Genomic DNA, 15,059 nt, shown 5'->3' on the forward strand with positions numbered 1-15,059 from the left:
ACTTGGAAATGCACAGAATGAATCGACGGTACTGAACAGGCCAGTCGAAGCAACATGTACTTACATTTCCAGGGAGGTGCATGCTACCATGTAGGATTTCAGAGATGTCTGCGATGTACCTACAGTGTAAATTCAACATTTAACAAATATAAATCCACTGACAGGCTCTAGCCTCGCTACAACAGCCTTGCACTGTCCACTTCCTGCTGTGACAAAACAAATTTCCCACGTGTGGGACTAATAAAGGTTATCTTATCTTATCTTATCTTAACCCTGAACTGGATAATGGGTAATAAATATGGACTATCCTGTTCAATTAATGTACTAAGTGAGAAACTATATAGCATATATACTGTACTACTTGAAAGCATGCCACAGCTGTAGTCTAAAAGGAAACATATTCTAAGTTCAAAATTAATTTAGAGTAATCAACTGGCAATAAACTGGCAATAAAATATAAGAAACGATTTTGACACCATTCCTGGGATGGCAGTCCTCAATCCTCAATGCTATAAATTCATTGATTCATTCATTATGAATCAGCCAACAGATATATTTTTAAACCTTTCATTCAAGCTGTATCGATCGGGTTCTAGTTTAAAGAAAACGGCCACAAAATAAGCTTCATTGAATAATCAGTTAAATAAAAGATCACCAAAAATATAGTTTTCTTAACTGGTGACTCTAAGCTTCTCTGAATCAGTAAAGCTGGTAAGAACACCCAAACAGCTAGTTACATGACTCACGTTATTTTTCCTCAAGTGCTCAATCCAGTTCAAAGTTCACACTAAACAGATTCACTATAACAGTTATGAGCAAATGCAATCAGAAACTAGAAAGAACAATTCTGCTTCTGTGTCTGCAGTACTACTTTTGTTTTGCATCTAATAAGGATAAATTATATTCCTAATTATTCCACCATAAAGTGCCATCATGTTGCACAACATGAATAAAATGCAGATGCTGATAAAAACATTATCTGACTAGATTAGAGCGGCACTAATCTAACCCAGAGGGAAAAGAGTAATGCAGTCTACAAGAAAAACAACAATCTTTGCAAAGAAAAAAAAATGGATCAGGAGCAAAACTGTCCTCCCTCCCAGCCACTCGGCCCAGTTGCTGCAGAATGATAAACATTGGTTCAGCTCAAATTAAGCCGAGAACATGAAAGGACCTGAGGCTGGGAGGAACATGGGCCGTGGCAGATCACTCCTCATCTCTTCAGATGACAGAAATGAATCTCTCCACCCCTGAGAGAGAAAGAAACAGAACAAGAGAAAGAGTGAGAAAGAGAGATAGAAAGCATCTCTCTATTTCTCATAAAGCCGAATTAAGGCTGATGCTTCCCAGCAGCTGCTTTGATTGAGCTAACTAGCAGCTTTTGATAAAACATTTGCAACCAGCTCCCTGCCTTCTTATTTGCAGACAGGCCAGATTATGCTAAATACATATCAAGGACTTTAATGGCTTAATCAGCCTTGTCATCTAGCCACCGGGTTTTCAGAGATACAGCATATGTGATCCCACTGCCATAAATATAAATATAAGACAGCCAGGATGAACAATTTGGAAAATGCTATAATATAAAAAAAATTACAATTTGCACCTTGCGTGGCAACGAGAGCTGACTTGGATATGACAAGAGGTGTATTTTAATGTTGGGAAAACAATGGAAACAAAGGCAAAGGCTCTGTTGGACAGTGCAGAGAGAGTGTAGTCTCAGCAGACGTTTTCCAAAGAGGACGTTCCAGATTTTCACTTGAAAGAGATTGAGAAGAGACAGCGCAAATCATGGCTTCATCTGGTCTGTATCTGTTTGCCAACTGCGAGTCTGGTTGAAGTGTGAACCTGGATTAAGATGAGTTACTCCAGACAGTAGCCAAATAGGTCCTGTGAGGCTTTTACCTGCGTGTGAAACCAAAAGCAGCAGATCGCTTCATGTACGCTTTCTCCTTGCTCAGAGACAATCGCCATAGCAGCCTTATCACTCCACTACATGCAATCAGTGGGACAACTCGGCCTGGTCACTGGCTCGTGAACAAATCACAAGCTGTCTCCCCCCCCTTATGCCCTCACAATAGCAACCAGGGGACTGATGCACTGATCCTGTATGACGGCCATCTGGAGATCTTGTGTGAGTTTTCACGCCGGCGTGCTTGTGTTTGCGAGTGTGCGAGAAGGAACGTCGGCAGGTAAGCTCACCATGAAGCAGCTCTGCATGCATCACAGCAACACCTGTTACCGTCTCTCTATGCGTCTCCTGTGGGCTTTGCGCTCAAGCCAAGCAGACAAACTGTTGTTCCCTCAGGAATGACTAACTACCTCAGCTGTCTGATTCATGCAAATTCAGCAGCTGGATCTGGACTGCAATGGTAATCAGGAAGTTATTTCAACCAATAGAAAAAATCCTCCTGTTACTTACGACTCACCTTTAAGGTCAGGTGATTATTAAAGAACTATTGTTCAATTTTATTTTATTTTTTTTTTTGGGGGGGGGGGGGGGGGGGGAGAGAACTTTTATAAGGAAATCTCCTTGTTGTGCTGTGTATTATAAAATTTATTTGTAATTATAGCCCATAAAAAAAACTTTAAGGAAATCTTGGAAATTTCATTGCTTCATTCATTTATTAGTTAAAAAAAAGATTCATAAGGCTGTCATGTTGGTTTGCTGAGCAGCACTAAGAAAACTGCTATCACTGCTTTGTCCAAAGGAAACAGCTTGTGATCAGCAGCAATCCTAGGTAGTGAAAAACCTCCATGTTAAAACAACAGTTCAGCAGGGGGTTATGTACTGTATTGTTTCTTGGCTGGGATAAGTGACTTCCTGGAGTCTTTGCATGTTGACTGGCAAATAGTCCTGGCCAAGAAATCTCCGCAAGTTTTACAGGTGGTGAAAGTTGATTTGGGCAAAGCAAAAGCAGCTTTCCCCCCTTTCCAATCTTTATGCTTAGCTAAGCTATCCAGCTTCTGGGGGCAGCTTCCCAGTTTGGATTTTGGAAGGCAGAGACTCCCTCTCCACCTTCCCTTATCCCTTAAGAATGCTGCTTCAGGCATGTATTTATATGCCACCACTGCTTGTCATTACATTTTGTCTTCTCTCTCCTAAAGTTAGTTTTTTTTGTCTCAGTCTCCATTTGTTCTCCCTTTCCCCCCACTTCTCTTTCTGCTTAACCCCCCATTCAGCCATGGCAGATGATGGCCCCGTTGAGCTTGGTTCTGCTGTTTAAATAAAGCATGTGGTAAAGCATGTAGCATGTGGTATGAATCTTCTCATGTAACTCTGAGTGCAAAGGGAATAAACTTGCTATTGACACCTCCCCCCCACCAAAAAAACAAAAATATAAATTAATTAAAATGATTTGCCTGTTCTCCAATTCAAGGTCATCTTCTTGGGCAGCACTGCACCATGTATAACGTTGATGCTTTCGGGGTGATCGTGGCTCAAGAGTTGGGAGTTCGCCTTGTAATTGGAAGGCTGCCGGTTCGAGCCCCGGCTTGGACAGTCTCGGTCGTTGTGTCCCTGGGCGAGACACTTCACCCGTTGCCTACTGGTGGTGGTCAGAGGGCCCGGTGGCGCCAGTGTCTGGCAGCCTCGCCTCTGTCAGTGCACCTCAGGGTGGCTGTGGCTACAATGTACAATCACCAGTGTGTGAATGTATGGGTGGATGACTGGATGTGTAAAGCGCTTTGGGGTCCTTAGGGACTAGAAAAGCGCTATATAAATACAGGCATTTACCATTTTACCCTGCTATTTTCAGATCTCCCTGTGAAAGTTCCCTATTAAACACTTTTCACTTCTCTGTCAGGGATTTCATCATGGATCTACAACTTGCGCACAACACAACAGACATCAACGTCTGGGTAAAACTAACCCACCTGTCACGTCAGGGATCATCACTGGTGATCAGCGCTGGTTCTCCTGCTACAACCATGAGACCAAACAGCAGACTTCTTTACTAGAAAAGCCGGATATCTGGTGCATAAGATTAAAAGCACAGCTGGGAGCGTGCTTATTAAGACATGCACTGTTATTTCATCCCCCAGGGTCAAACGGTCAATATGGAGTTCTACCCAAAGGACTGAGTTATTTTCTATTGGGTGCTTTGAAAAACACAGTATTGTAGCCAAAAAATACCTTTGCTCATCAGCTGCCCTATATATCAGATATGCCTCCCTGTGACTGTCTTTTCCCAAAAATAAAAATTCAAGTTTGACGCCCCAGGTTTTAACACGCTAAAGGAGGTCCAGAGTGCGAGTGGTCAGCAGCTGTAGTGGAAGTGGGCAAGCACTGCCCTAAGAGCAATTAGCCAAATTTAAGTCAGGTGTTGTGTAGTCAAAAAAACGTTATGATTGCACCTCATGGCATTTAAAATGTTGTTTTAAAACTCAGGTTCTCCCTATTTCTTTCTCTCTCATTAAATTTTAGCTGTCAAGATAATACAGAACTGCATACCTGTTAGTGTAGTCAAAGCTATAAAAACAATACTATTATTATTAAACTTGTAAAACTGACTAAATAAATAATGAAGGGGTTGATTTCGTGATGACTAGTTATTCAGACAACTTTTTTTTTCCAAAAAAAGCTTGATTACACTCGAGAAATGCTGAACTTAAAGATTTGCTTTTATTGGTTCAGGGTTGTAAGGTAATTTCCTAATGCCAGTATATATTTCCAAATGCTACATCACAGACAAGGTTTCTTGGTCCTGACTATATGCTGGAAGTGTGGCATATGTCCTTCATTTCATGTGCATAAAGCTGAGGTGGTTACATCATGCTGCAAAACAAATATACTGGCACTGGGGGTAATGGTGCGTCTAGCTTCATTTTCCAGCACTGCAGTCATGTCTGCCTCTCTCTGCGCTGGCTCCAGGAGGGCCTAGCAGCTTAACAAGCCTCTTGGGGACCCAGACAGCAGAGAGGAGATGATTTTACCTCAGGACACAGTCTGACAGACCCATACGCACAAACACGCATGCACACACACATACACACAACACAAAACACACGCTGGGCAGTCAAACAAGTGGATTTAAAAATGCACATTCACAAGGCTTCAGATACAGTTTATACACCCACACAAAAACTCATATTCCTTGTTGCCTAGGCTTACTTTGTAGCTATGCGTGCAGCAGGGGGTTCCTCTTGTATGTTCAGGCCTTTCAATACAACACCACAGCTCTATAATCCACCACCTAAAGCTTAATAATCACTGCAGTTCATGCTGTAAAATTGGCTGCTTTTTAACAGGCGTGACAGGATGGAAACCATTCAATCCCCTGCGGTAATCTAACTTGAGTTCAGATGTTTAGAGATTCTCCTTAACCATAAGTCACATAACAGACACTCCTACACAAACCAACCACAGCTCGCAGAGAGGCCAGAGTAAAGCAGTAATTTCATTTACATCCACTAGATGAATGTTTGCTGCTGAGGTCAACATTCATAGACTGGTTACTGTAGTATCTGACATGTGCGGCGTGCCAGCAGAAAATTATAGCAATCAATAGGCACTGATCGCCGATAGGTGCTAGGGTTTTGCTAAGAACAGCAAGAATAGGCGGTCAATGAAGACAGAAGGAAAAACATAAAAGTGAGGATTTATTTTCCAAAGGAAAGCAACAAGGAGATGCACTTAGCAAGAATTCCCTTCTCTGCAGGTCAAAAGAAATGCAGATTTTGAGGTTAAACCCAGGCTAAACCTGTATTCTAAAAATGCTCACTTTTGACCAAATTGAGGTCACTTTAAACCTCAATATGTAGACCATCAAACCAGGATTTTGGTTCAGCGCAGCTCCAAATATAAAGAATCATCATCACACCCAGTTGACACCCAGTCAAAGTTAATTTACAGCAAAATCTGGAGGCCTGCTTGTACGTACTGAAAGTAGCTCTTGAAACAACAAAAACTGGCGCGAAGGTTGAGAGAAGAGCAGTGCAGGAAAATGTGAGTCGGGAGTGCAAAAAAAGTTTAAGATGGGTACATACACAAAACTTTACCTTCACAGATTCGGTCCAGTCGCTGTCTCTTCACTTTGTGTTTGTCAGTCAGGGACATGGCGTCAAACGCGGCACAGCACAGGACGGCAGGGCTCTGCTCCGCACAGCAGGGTATCTCTCCTCCTGAGCCACCAATACTGACAAGGTTCAGACTCCTAGTGCACTGTCAGCACTACTCCCCGGGGCATACCGCCTCGGCACATACACCTACACAAAAGGCACAAACACAAAGAAACTTGGCTTAAAGCAACGCGGGCGCACACAGACACACACACACACGTAGTTACTGTATATACACACATCATTGATGTAAAAGCACCAAAAAAATCTCTGACACAGGAATGCATTAAAGAGGCCTTGACTACAAAGTCCCACAGTCTTCTTCACAAAGAGTCTGGGAAGCTGCAGGCAATAGATATACAGGAAATCAGTGAATCACACAGCTTCACACACATGCACTCAGACACTGCTGGTGACAAAGTGCTCCATTTGCTCTAAAAAGTGACAAAACTTCAGTGCTCTAAAAGCTCCACTTTTCCCCTGTTTGAAGTGTGTTTTCTTTCCTTGACAAATACTCATGTGAAGCTCCATCTAACTTGTCACTCATCACATTTCTTATTGATCACTGTGACATTTGAGGTATCTCAACTCAGTCTACTTCTTCCCTTTTTTTGCCGTGAAAGTTTTTCAAAACAAAGCAAGCGCAGAAATGCTCAGTCTGACGACAGTCGATGTGAAGGAAGCTGATAAGACTGGAGAGGGGAAATTTATCATCTGATAAAGTGATGTGTCGAACCTGAAGATGGACTGTCATGTAATGACACGTTCAGACCAATAGAGGGTAGTTAGAATCTACCCAGAGAGAAACACATGTTCACATCCACACAATATGAAGCCAGATGATTACTGAACTTCAAATAACTTTAGCTTGGCCACGATTTGGCCTTGCACACATAATCACAGTTGCCATTTCAGATAAAGAGAAGTTTGTAACTTTGAGCTGTCTGAAAATGTAACCCGACAAAGCCTTTTTAATTCGCTATCACTCACAGACATGCAGGCAATTATTTGTACAATTGCATCTTTGTTACAAAGGAAAGCGGGGAAAAGCATCTGAGTCAAATGGAACTAAATTATTGCAGCACAACAGGGATTAAACGTTCTCTCTCTCAAAACACTCATATCCCACATTGTGCTCATCCAGGACCAGAGCCTGAGGAGCCTTTGCTCTCACAAAGTGCTGAGATCACTGAAATATCTCTTTGTGTCAGAAAGCATCACAGCAAAGTCATTACACAAAGTCTTCATCGGTCCTGTGTGGTCAAATATCGAGGGTAAAAAACACGAGAAGGGTGAGAAGGTAAAGATTTCATATGTTGTGGATCTGAGCCGACCTGTGCTATTCATCAGAACTGGCTATTCAAATGTGAAACTACATGCTACTGTGGGTGGTGCTGAAATGTGACATTATCAGGACACCTCTGCACATATGGGACCATGCAGAGCTATCACACCAGGAGGTATAAAGACTTGTATGCAGCCTTTCCTTGAGGAAAAAATCCTCCACATGTTCCTATTTAAGCGTACATTGCCACACCATTTTGTCCCCTCTAAAACCGTTTTCTGTTTATAAGCCTCCTTTAATGATTTCAGTTCTTTCCCTTTATGGACTTATGGGAAACCTAAATGCTTAAAGATCTTTAGCAGGTCATAAATGCAACAACATACAACCTGGATAAAGAAGGGTCCATTAAAAATAATCCCTGCAGAGGTGGAAAAGGCTAATCATTTTCCTGTTCAGCTGAGTAATCTTTAAGTTACTGTCATGGCAGAGAAAAGAATGATTTTGACGAGAGGAAGCCGCACACAAGGTTACTTCCAGGGTGCCTTTTTAACAATATGGTACCCCGGCTGGAGTATGTTAACTGCTGCTGGAAGGCCTCACCCTGTTACTTCATTTCAGTCTCCTCTCAGTCCCTCCTCCCTCTCCCCTTTCATCTGTCCATCTCTCTGTAGTGCCGCTGCCTCTGAGGTCTCTCGCACAGAGTTATCAATCACCGGCCCTTGTTCCAGGGCCATCCACTTGTGTGTGTGTGTGTGACATAAAGAGTGAGAGCGACAGAGAGGGTGGGAAGTTGAGAAGAGGAGGATTCACAGAAGCTAACAAGACCCGCACAGAGGCCAAACCTTCCCCATCTATATGCCTGTTTCTTTTCTGTTAGACAATCAACTATAAGCTGTGGTTTGAGAACTGTTTCATTTTCCAAAAAAAAAAAGAAGAAAAACTCACATGAATCAAGAGTTCAATTTCTCAATACTATAAAAGAAAAAGTGAAACAAGCCTGACAGTGCAGCCAGCAGTGCATGAGAGGGTATTTAGGCAGGAATTTTGCACACTCAATTCAAACACAAAGGTCATATACATGAATCTTAATATTTAAGAGCTATTAAAAGTCAGATGATCGATAAAACTCCCCCGCTTGCGTGGCCACAGCTCACTGAAAGGGAAACATTTGCGCGCGAGACACCAAAACATTAAATGAACGAATCCATATCTGTGACAGCCGGCTCTGTCTCCCAAGGATGGCTTCACCCGTGAGCACAATCACAGTCTGCAAACTCTGCTCAATGTCAGGGGCACACAGAGATCCCTGTCAGAGTATGTATGGTACGCAGATGTGGGGGAAGGGCAGTCAGTTAGCGGGGGTTTCGAATACAGCACAAAGACAAACAGTCTCAAATGACTGATCTCGTTGTAAAGTGATTTATGACAGAAGAAAACACCAACAAATCAATAAGAAAAGGCCGTCTCAGGACCCCTTCATTTTTTCACACCTCCTAGTATTATTACAACTGAAATAGGGAGATTGTTTGCTAAGCTTAAGCATATTTTTAAAGTTTTATGCAGCTGCTGGGTGCTGAACTTTTGAAGTTTTAACCTATAATCCATTATTTTCTCGACTTAAATTAAATTTTTTATTCAATGTTATTCTTTTATCTGGCTCATGTTATATTAATTTATTAATGTATCGGTTTAACAAAGTTAAAGGTTACGTGTTTTTATCACACATATGTGAATAAAAAAGTAACACATATGCTGCCATAGATATGTTTAGTGGTTTTAATACCATTTAACTTCCTGAGTTGGCACTGACATAGGGGGCGTGTCTAAGCTTAATCTATGTGCAGCGGCGCAGCGATCAAGCACAACGTTAATGACACAGACATGTGAAGTCAATAACTCTGATCATCTTCCTAGAAGGACTCTTTGGTCCTCGTGTGGCTATTAACCTTCACATTTATATGGAGGCATATGTGAGGTTACAACAGAGAGCAGGTGAACAGTTTATAGACACCGCATGTTGCTGATGACAAGTCATTGAATTGAGCAATAATGCAGGTGGTATAATGGAGATTCGGATCTGTGCAATTCTGGTTTTAGTTATCAGAAAGATGTATATCAGATCAGGAAGTCAATAGCCATGTGACTCTCTAAGCCAATCGTCTGCCAAACATATGACCTCTATTTCCTTTAATGTACTGAGGAAGACCACAAGGCTGAGACATAAAGTAAGTGACATCATTTGGTTTTGTGGCTTTGTTTGACCTTTTTTTAAGGCAGAAGAAACTGTTAGGTGATCTTGTGATTGGCATTTTGCGCTCTACTTTGATCTTTTATTCACCGAACAATTAATTAACACATCAAAAACCCAACGTATACAGTCATCAATAATGAAAGCATTAATTCTATTCTGTCCTGGTTATTCTCCACCCAACATTGTGATTTTAACCATAGGAGGATGTGAAAAAATAATAATAATCCAAATTAAATTTATTTGTTGCAGCATCATCTTGTAATGCGATGAAATTTAATGATGATGAAATAAGAAAATAATTTTGCTTTGGTAAATAGATATGAGCAACGTCCCTGACCGACTTTCATTAGATAGCAATAATTACATGCTTTATCAGACAGGGTGGGGGTGTACAGACTGAGCAAAGGCAATCTCACACTGTCAAATGAGTCACTCGAGTTACAGCATCACTTCATGTGTTGACACAGATCAGTGTGATTAGAAAAGCTTTAAAAACAGAGCACACAGGATGTTTTATTTTAAGAAAGACAGAAATATATTTAGACAGGCAGGAGTAGTTAAAAAGCTAAACTGAAAGCTAAACTGAAGGTTGGACGGTATGAGAGTGTCTGAGGATGAGTTTGGGAGATTGAATAATTAAAAAGGTCAGGCTACCTGCCTGCTGCGTGTCGCTTCACACACGCCGGCATGCACATTCGCGGTTCTAAGAGAGACGCAACGCACAGTAGGACAAAGACTGAAGAGAGACATCATTTGGGGGAATGATCATTTTCCCTAGAACACAGTGCAGTTTGTGAACTAATTGGGTGAATCCATAATTAATTTGCTGACATTAAGCCTTGGGGTCTGCTCCAGTAAGGCTTTACTTTCTAAGGATTTGAGCAAGTGCTAGTGAAGCCCTGGGCTTGCTGCTGAAGGGGGAGTCTCTTTTTTCTTCACCAGACAGGTTCTGACATTTATATATCTAACGGTTAATGCCCGACAGCGTGGGGATTCATTTATTGGGGATTTTCTCAATGAAACATTTAAGTGATAGATAAATCCAGAAAATCCACACTCAGCATGTTTCCAATCCACATCAAAAGCAAACAGGCCTAGGTTTTATTTCTCAGGGTCAAAACATGAGAGTTTTCAGCCACTGACAATTGCATACACTGACTCTTAATGCTTAGACTAAAATATGATAGCTGCTGAGACTTCTGCTTGATTATTCTAAAACAACAAGTTGCACTTTTTGTCTAATTTGTCGGTCAATATAACTCACTGGATGCTTCAGATTAGGGCTGTTATAATGATATATCGTTTGTTTCGCGGTGTCTCAAAATAAACTGTTTACGGCAATATTTTTTCTCAGTTTTGATGGTCACTGTAGTGGCTATATTAATTTCTTAAAGTTCTCTATTTCTCTTATATTTATTATAACCACACTATGGATGGACAAGCACCTGTTTTTATGTTTTGTCGTTAGCAACAACGACGGTAACACCATCGCGTCCGCTTGTTTATGTACCACATAAACCTTTCACAATAAAGCTCAAGATCCTGTTGAGACTTTTCAAAATAAACTGAATCACGTGAAAGAGCAGATTATTTATGGATAAGAAGTAAAAAAAAAGAGCCGCCAGGTGCTAAAAAATAAACCTTAGACTCAAACGTTAGAACAGGCTTTTCCCCGCAGCACGCCGTGTAATAAATACTCACAAAGAAAACAGCGGCTGTTACAACTTATGTCTAAAAATGTATAGTTTCATGCATCGGTTAAAACACTCTACTCCAGCTACATGACGCGCAGCTGGAAACACTTCCCGCAAGACGAGCTGCCCGAGATTCACATAATTTACAGAAAATGTTACATTTTTATATCGTTATCGGGATGATAGAATTCTTATATCGGGATATGAGATTTTGGTCATATCGCACAGCCCTACTTCAGATATAACAGTTGTACCTGTTTAACTGTTTGTTAATGCAGATTATCTAATCAGCCAATCAATGGCAGCAGCTTGATGGCTTTACGCATGTAGACATGACAAAGATGACATGCTTTAGTTCAAACTGAGCATCAGATTGGGAAGAATACCCAGACTGCTTCAAGCTAACATGAAGGAAACAGCTACTCAAATAATCATTCGCTACAACCAGACTATGCAGACGAGCGTGTAATGTTGTGGGGGATCATTTCTTGGGAAACCACAGCCTCCTTACTATCAATCAATCAACATATAACTGCAACAGCCTTCCTAAGTATCGCTGCTGAACATGACCACACAGTACCCATCCTCTGATGGCTGCTTCCAACAAGATAACACACCATGTCACAAAACTCCAATCATTTCAAAATGGCTAACTGAATATGACAATGAGGTCACTGTTTTCAAATGGCCTCCCCAGTCACCAGATCTCAATAGAGCATGTGATGCTATCATGTCAATATGGACCAAAAACTCCAGCAACTTGCTGAATCTCTGCAATGAAGGATTAAGACAGCTCTGAAGGGAAAAGGAGCTCCAGGCCAGAACTAGCAATGTGTGGTATTGCATATGTCAGAATTATAACAAAAAGTTGCTCTAGTAACAAACCAATCAGCGATTAGTTTTCGGTGCTTATCTATTAGACCTGAAACCATTATTAAATAAAAATGAATGACAAACAGGAACAGAATATTAATCCAAATCTTCTGATAATGAAAACAAATGGAGATCGCAGCTCATAGTATTTGTAATTGCTTTAAAAGGATTCCCTTCATATGGCACTCGTTTTCTCACACGAGCTACTGCACTTACTTGATTGAAACAAGAAATGAGCCTGGCACATACATCCCACAATTGTTTATCATGTCTAATCCGATAAAGATCCAGATTACAAACTTGTGAACATTTTCTATTAGGAAAAACAAATGTGGAGACTGCTGAGGCTTGGCACAGGTACACGCTCGTAGCTCTTTCTAGTTTGAGCTGATTTCAATATTTGTTTAGTAATTATGACGAAAAATCTTCAACAGCTGCTGCGGTTTTTTTAAAATATAAAATAATAAGACGCGTGGTGCAGATCTTCAATGATTAAAATGAGGTACTACAGGATTAGATGGGAATAGTCTCTTGATTTAGAGTTGTTTGAATTGCATTATGTAACTACAAACCCATCCACTGTTTGGCAATCTTTCATAGTCAATCGATACACATTTTCAGTATCTGGCAAAAACACAGAAACCACAGTGAAACAACAAGGATTTTATCAATCTTCAAATGGAATGAATCCGGACAATGGGGTATTGATTTACTTTTGATGATGAATGAGTTTCTGAGTAAAAAAAAAACAGCAGTGAGAGGCAGTGTATTTTATCTGTATTGAAAGGATGGTTAGAAAGTTAGATTATCTAACTGGTTATTTTTAGTAAGTTGCCAAATTATGTCTCATACAGAAAAGCTTTATGTGATCTTTCAAAAGACATGTCAAATACAATTTAAAGTCTGTATTTATCTTAGTTTCTTTCCCAGCTGACGCTACAATTTCAATGCAATGTCTCAATTTGAGCTCTGCGAGGATCTTTGCCAAAACAGTAAAAGCACAAAATAGCAGCTTTAAGATAGAGTTGGACAACTTATCCAGTTACTTCTCCTGACTTAATTTCCCTGTGGAGTTTGACAGGAAAATTGTGAGACGAGACAACCGGTTCAGGTTATCTGACAGTGTGCAGCAGGAAAACGCACAGCAATATCCATCCCTCTTACTGCTGATTCCTATCAAAAGCTGAAGCTCAGCAAGCCTCTTCAGAGACTCCGAAATGAAAACCTCCTCAAAGCGAGCTAAAGTTCACACTTCCAGCCAAAGAGGCACACTTCACTTGGAAAAATACCTCTATCCTCTCAATTTCCTTTAGAAATAACAAACACTAGTCTCAATGACAAGGTTGTTTACTATTGAAATCTCAAACCATTATTACCCCCTTGTTATTTTCTTCAAAAAAGGCCTGTGTTTTCCTTCCACTAGAGCCCCCTTTGAACAATGGAGACCATTTTTCCCTTTCAAATGCTGGAGTTCCTCTAGAGGTAAATCTGTCAGCAGTGGGCCAAAACAAAGAAAGAGAAAACAGGAAGGTGTGGACACCCTCCAGCACCAACCCGGCTCAACTATTAATATCAACTTTCATGCCTAAGATCCTCAGCACCTCAGGCTGTGGAGAGTGTGATTTCCATGAACCAAACAAGGCCTGTGACAGCGTAGGCAGGTGACAGCTTGACACACTTATATTTAGCTTGGTAAGCATGCTAAAGTGAATGCCTTCAGACTCCAGAATTGTTGAACTACTGCTATCAGTAATGAAAATTTAGTCTCAAAATGTATTCCACTGTAGCCCACCTTGTGCTATTTACGTCCAATCAATAAAATCTTGTTTCTCAGTGTTCCAAAGGCTGGGGTTATCAGCACACAGCACAGCCAGAGCCAAAGCTGAAAACACTTCCCAGTACAGGAAAACGCCTGCAGCGTGCCAACCTGGTGAGCAGAGGGAAGGTGTGGCCTGCCTTGTGAGGGTGAGGTAAGAACTGCACTCACCACCAGCCTGGTGTCAGTGAGAGGCCAGGCTCCGGCTCAGACAGCCTGCCAGAGTCCAGCCGGCTCAGCCTGGGTCCCTCTGGGTCCTTCCAGGAAGAGCCAGCATGATTCAGAGCTTCCTGATCCAGGAGAACGAGGTTCTTCCACTCCCCCAAGAACGTGCCCATGAACACGCCACACACCCACACACACACACACACACACCCTTCTCCCTGTGGACGATGAAACGGCCAACTCCGTGCTGTTCTTGGGCTTACATTGGGTGGAAGCCAAGTCAAACAACATGTTGATAAAGTCCAGAGCAGAGTGGTGAGAGGAACACAGAGAAAGAGAGTGAAGGGTGTGCTGCAGCAGACATGAGATTCACACTGCCATGAACATTTACGGATGATTCCAGATTGTCGAACGTTTTGTAGTTTTGACAATCAATTTGTTTGGTAATGTGTTCAAAGAAAAAGGAAAACCTAATTGCTGAAACGTGGTAACGTGATATGTGTGGCCAGGAAATTCATGTTTTAAATCAACTCAGTCATTCACGCTAACTGTAACATTACTACAAACCCTGTGCACTGCAAACATCCACCACTGTATAAATACTGACTCCCTAGTTCACCTGCCATCTGATGTATTTGGCGCACACAGTTTTCACCCACTGATTAAGTGGGTTTGCTTGCCATTTATTATATCATCTGACTGATGTTATACGTTATATAACTAACATCAGTGATGCTCATAACTACAAAAAAACTCATGCATTGTAATTAACGGATATTTTCCTTTAAATGCAGCATCAGCAGTGTGGTTTGTCTGCTCCCACAGCAGTTTTACTGGCTACATTTTGGAGAACCACAGCCAATAATTGACTAACAGGAGAGCTTTTCATCCGAGCCCCCTTGGAAGGGCTTGCAA

General features: G+C 41.3%; 1 protein-coding gene across 4 annotated transcripts in view; it reads right to left on the reverse strand.

Annotated features, from left to right (window-relative positions):
* The window catches only part of LOC146703341 (C-terminal-binding protein 2), a 99,973-nt gene that overhangs the window by 53,059 nt on the left and 31,855 nt on the right, over window positions 1-15,059 (reverse strand). The window contains exons 1-2 of one of the 4 annotated variants that reach the window (XM_085466527.1): window positions 14,151-14,258; window positions 5,989-6,207 (exon numbers count right to left, since the gene is read on the reverse strand). In XM_085466527.1, coding sequence (XP_085322653.1) covers window positions 5,989-6,058 — 70 coding nt within the window. In that variant the 5' untranslated portion in view covers window positions 6,059-6,207; window positions 14,151-14,258. Of the gene's footprint in view, window positions 1-1,174; window positions 1,251-5,988; window positions 6,208-14,150; window positions 14,259-15,059 lie in introns of those variants that run through there. The other 3 variants (XM_085466529.1, XM_085466528.1, XM_085466526.1) reach the window with 3 other exon arrangements.

Source organism: Copadichromis virginalis, linkage group LG8, assembly GCF_057382275.1.
Source record: "Copadichromis virginalis isolate Kocher_CV1m ecotype Utaka linkage group LG8, C_Virginalis_male_GT1.1, whole genome shotgun sequence".
Classification (NCBI taxonomy): domain Eukaryota; kingdom Metazoa; phylum Chordata; class Actinopteri; order Cichliformes; family Cichlidae; genus Copadichromis; species Copadichromis virginalis.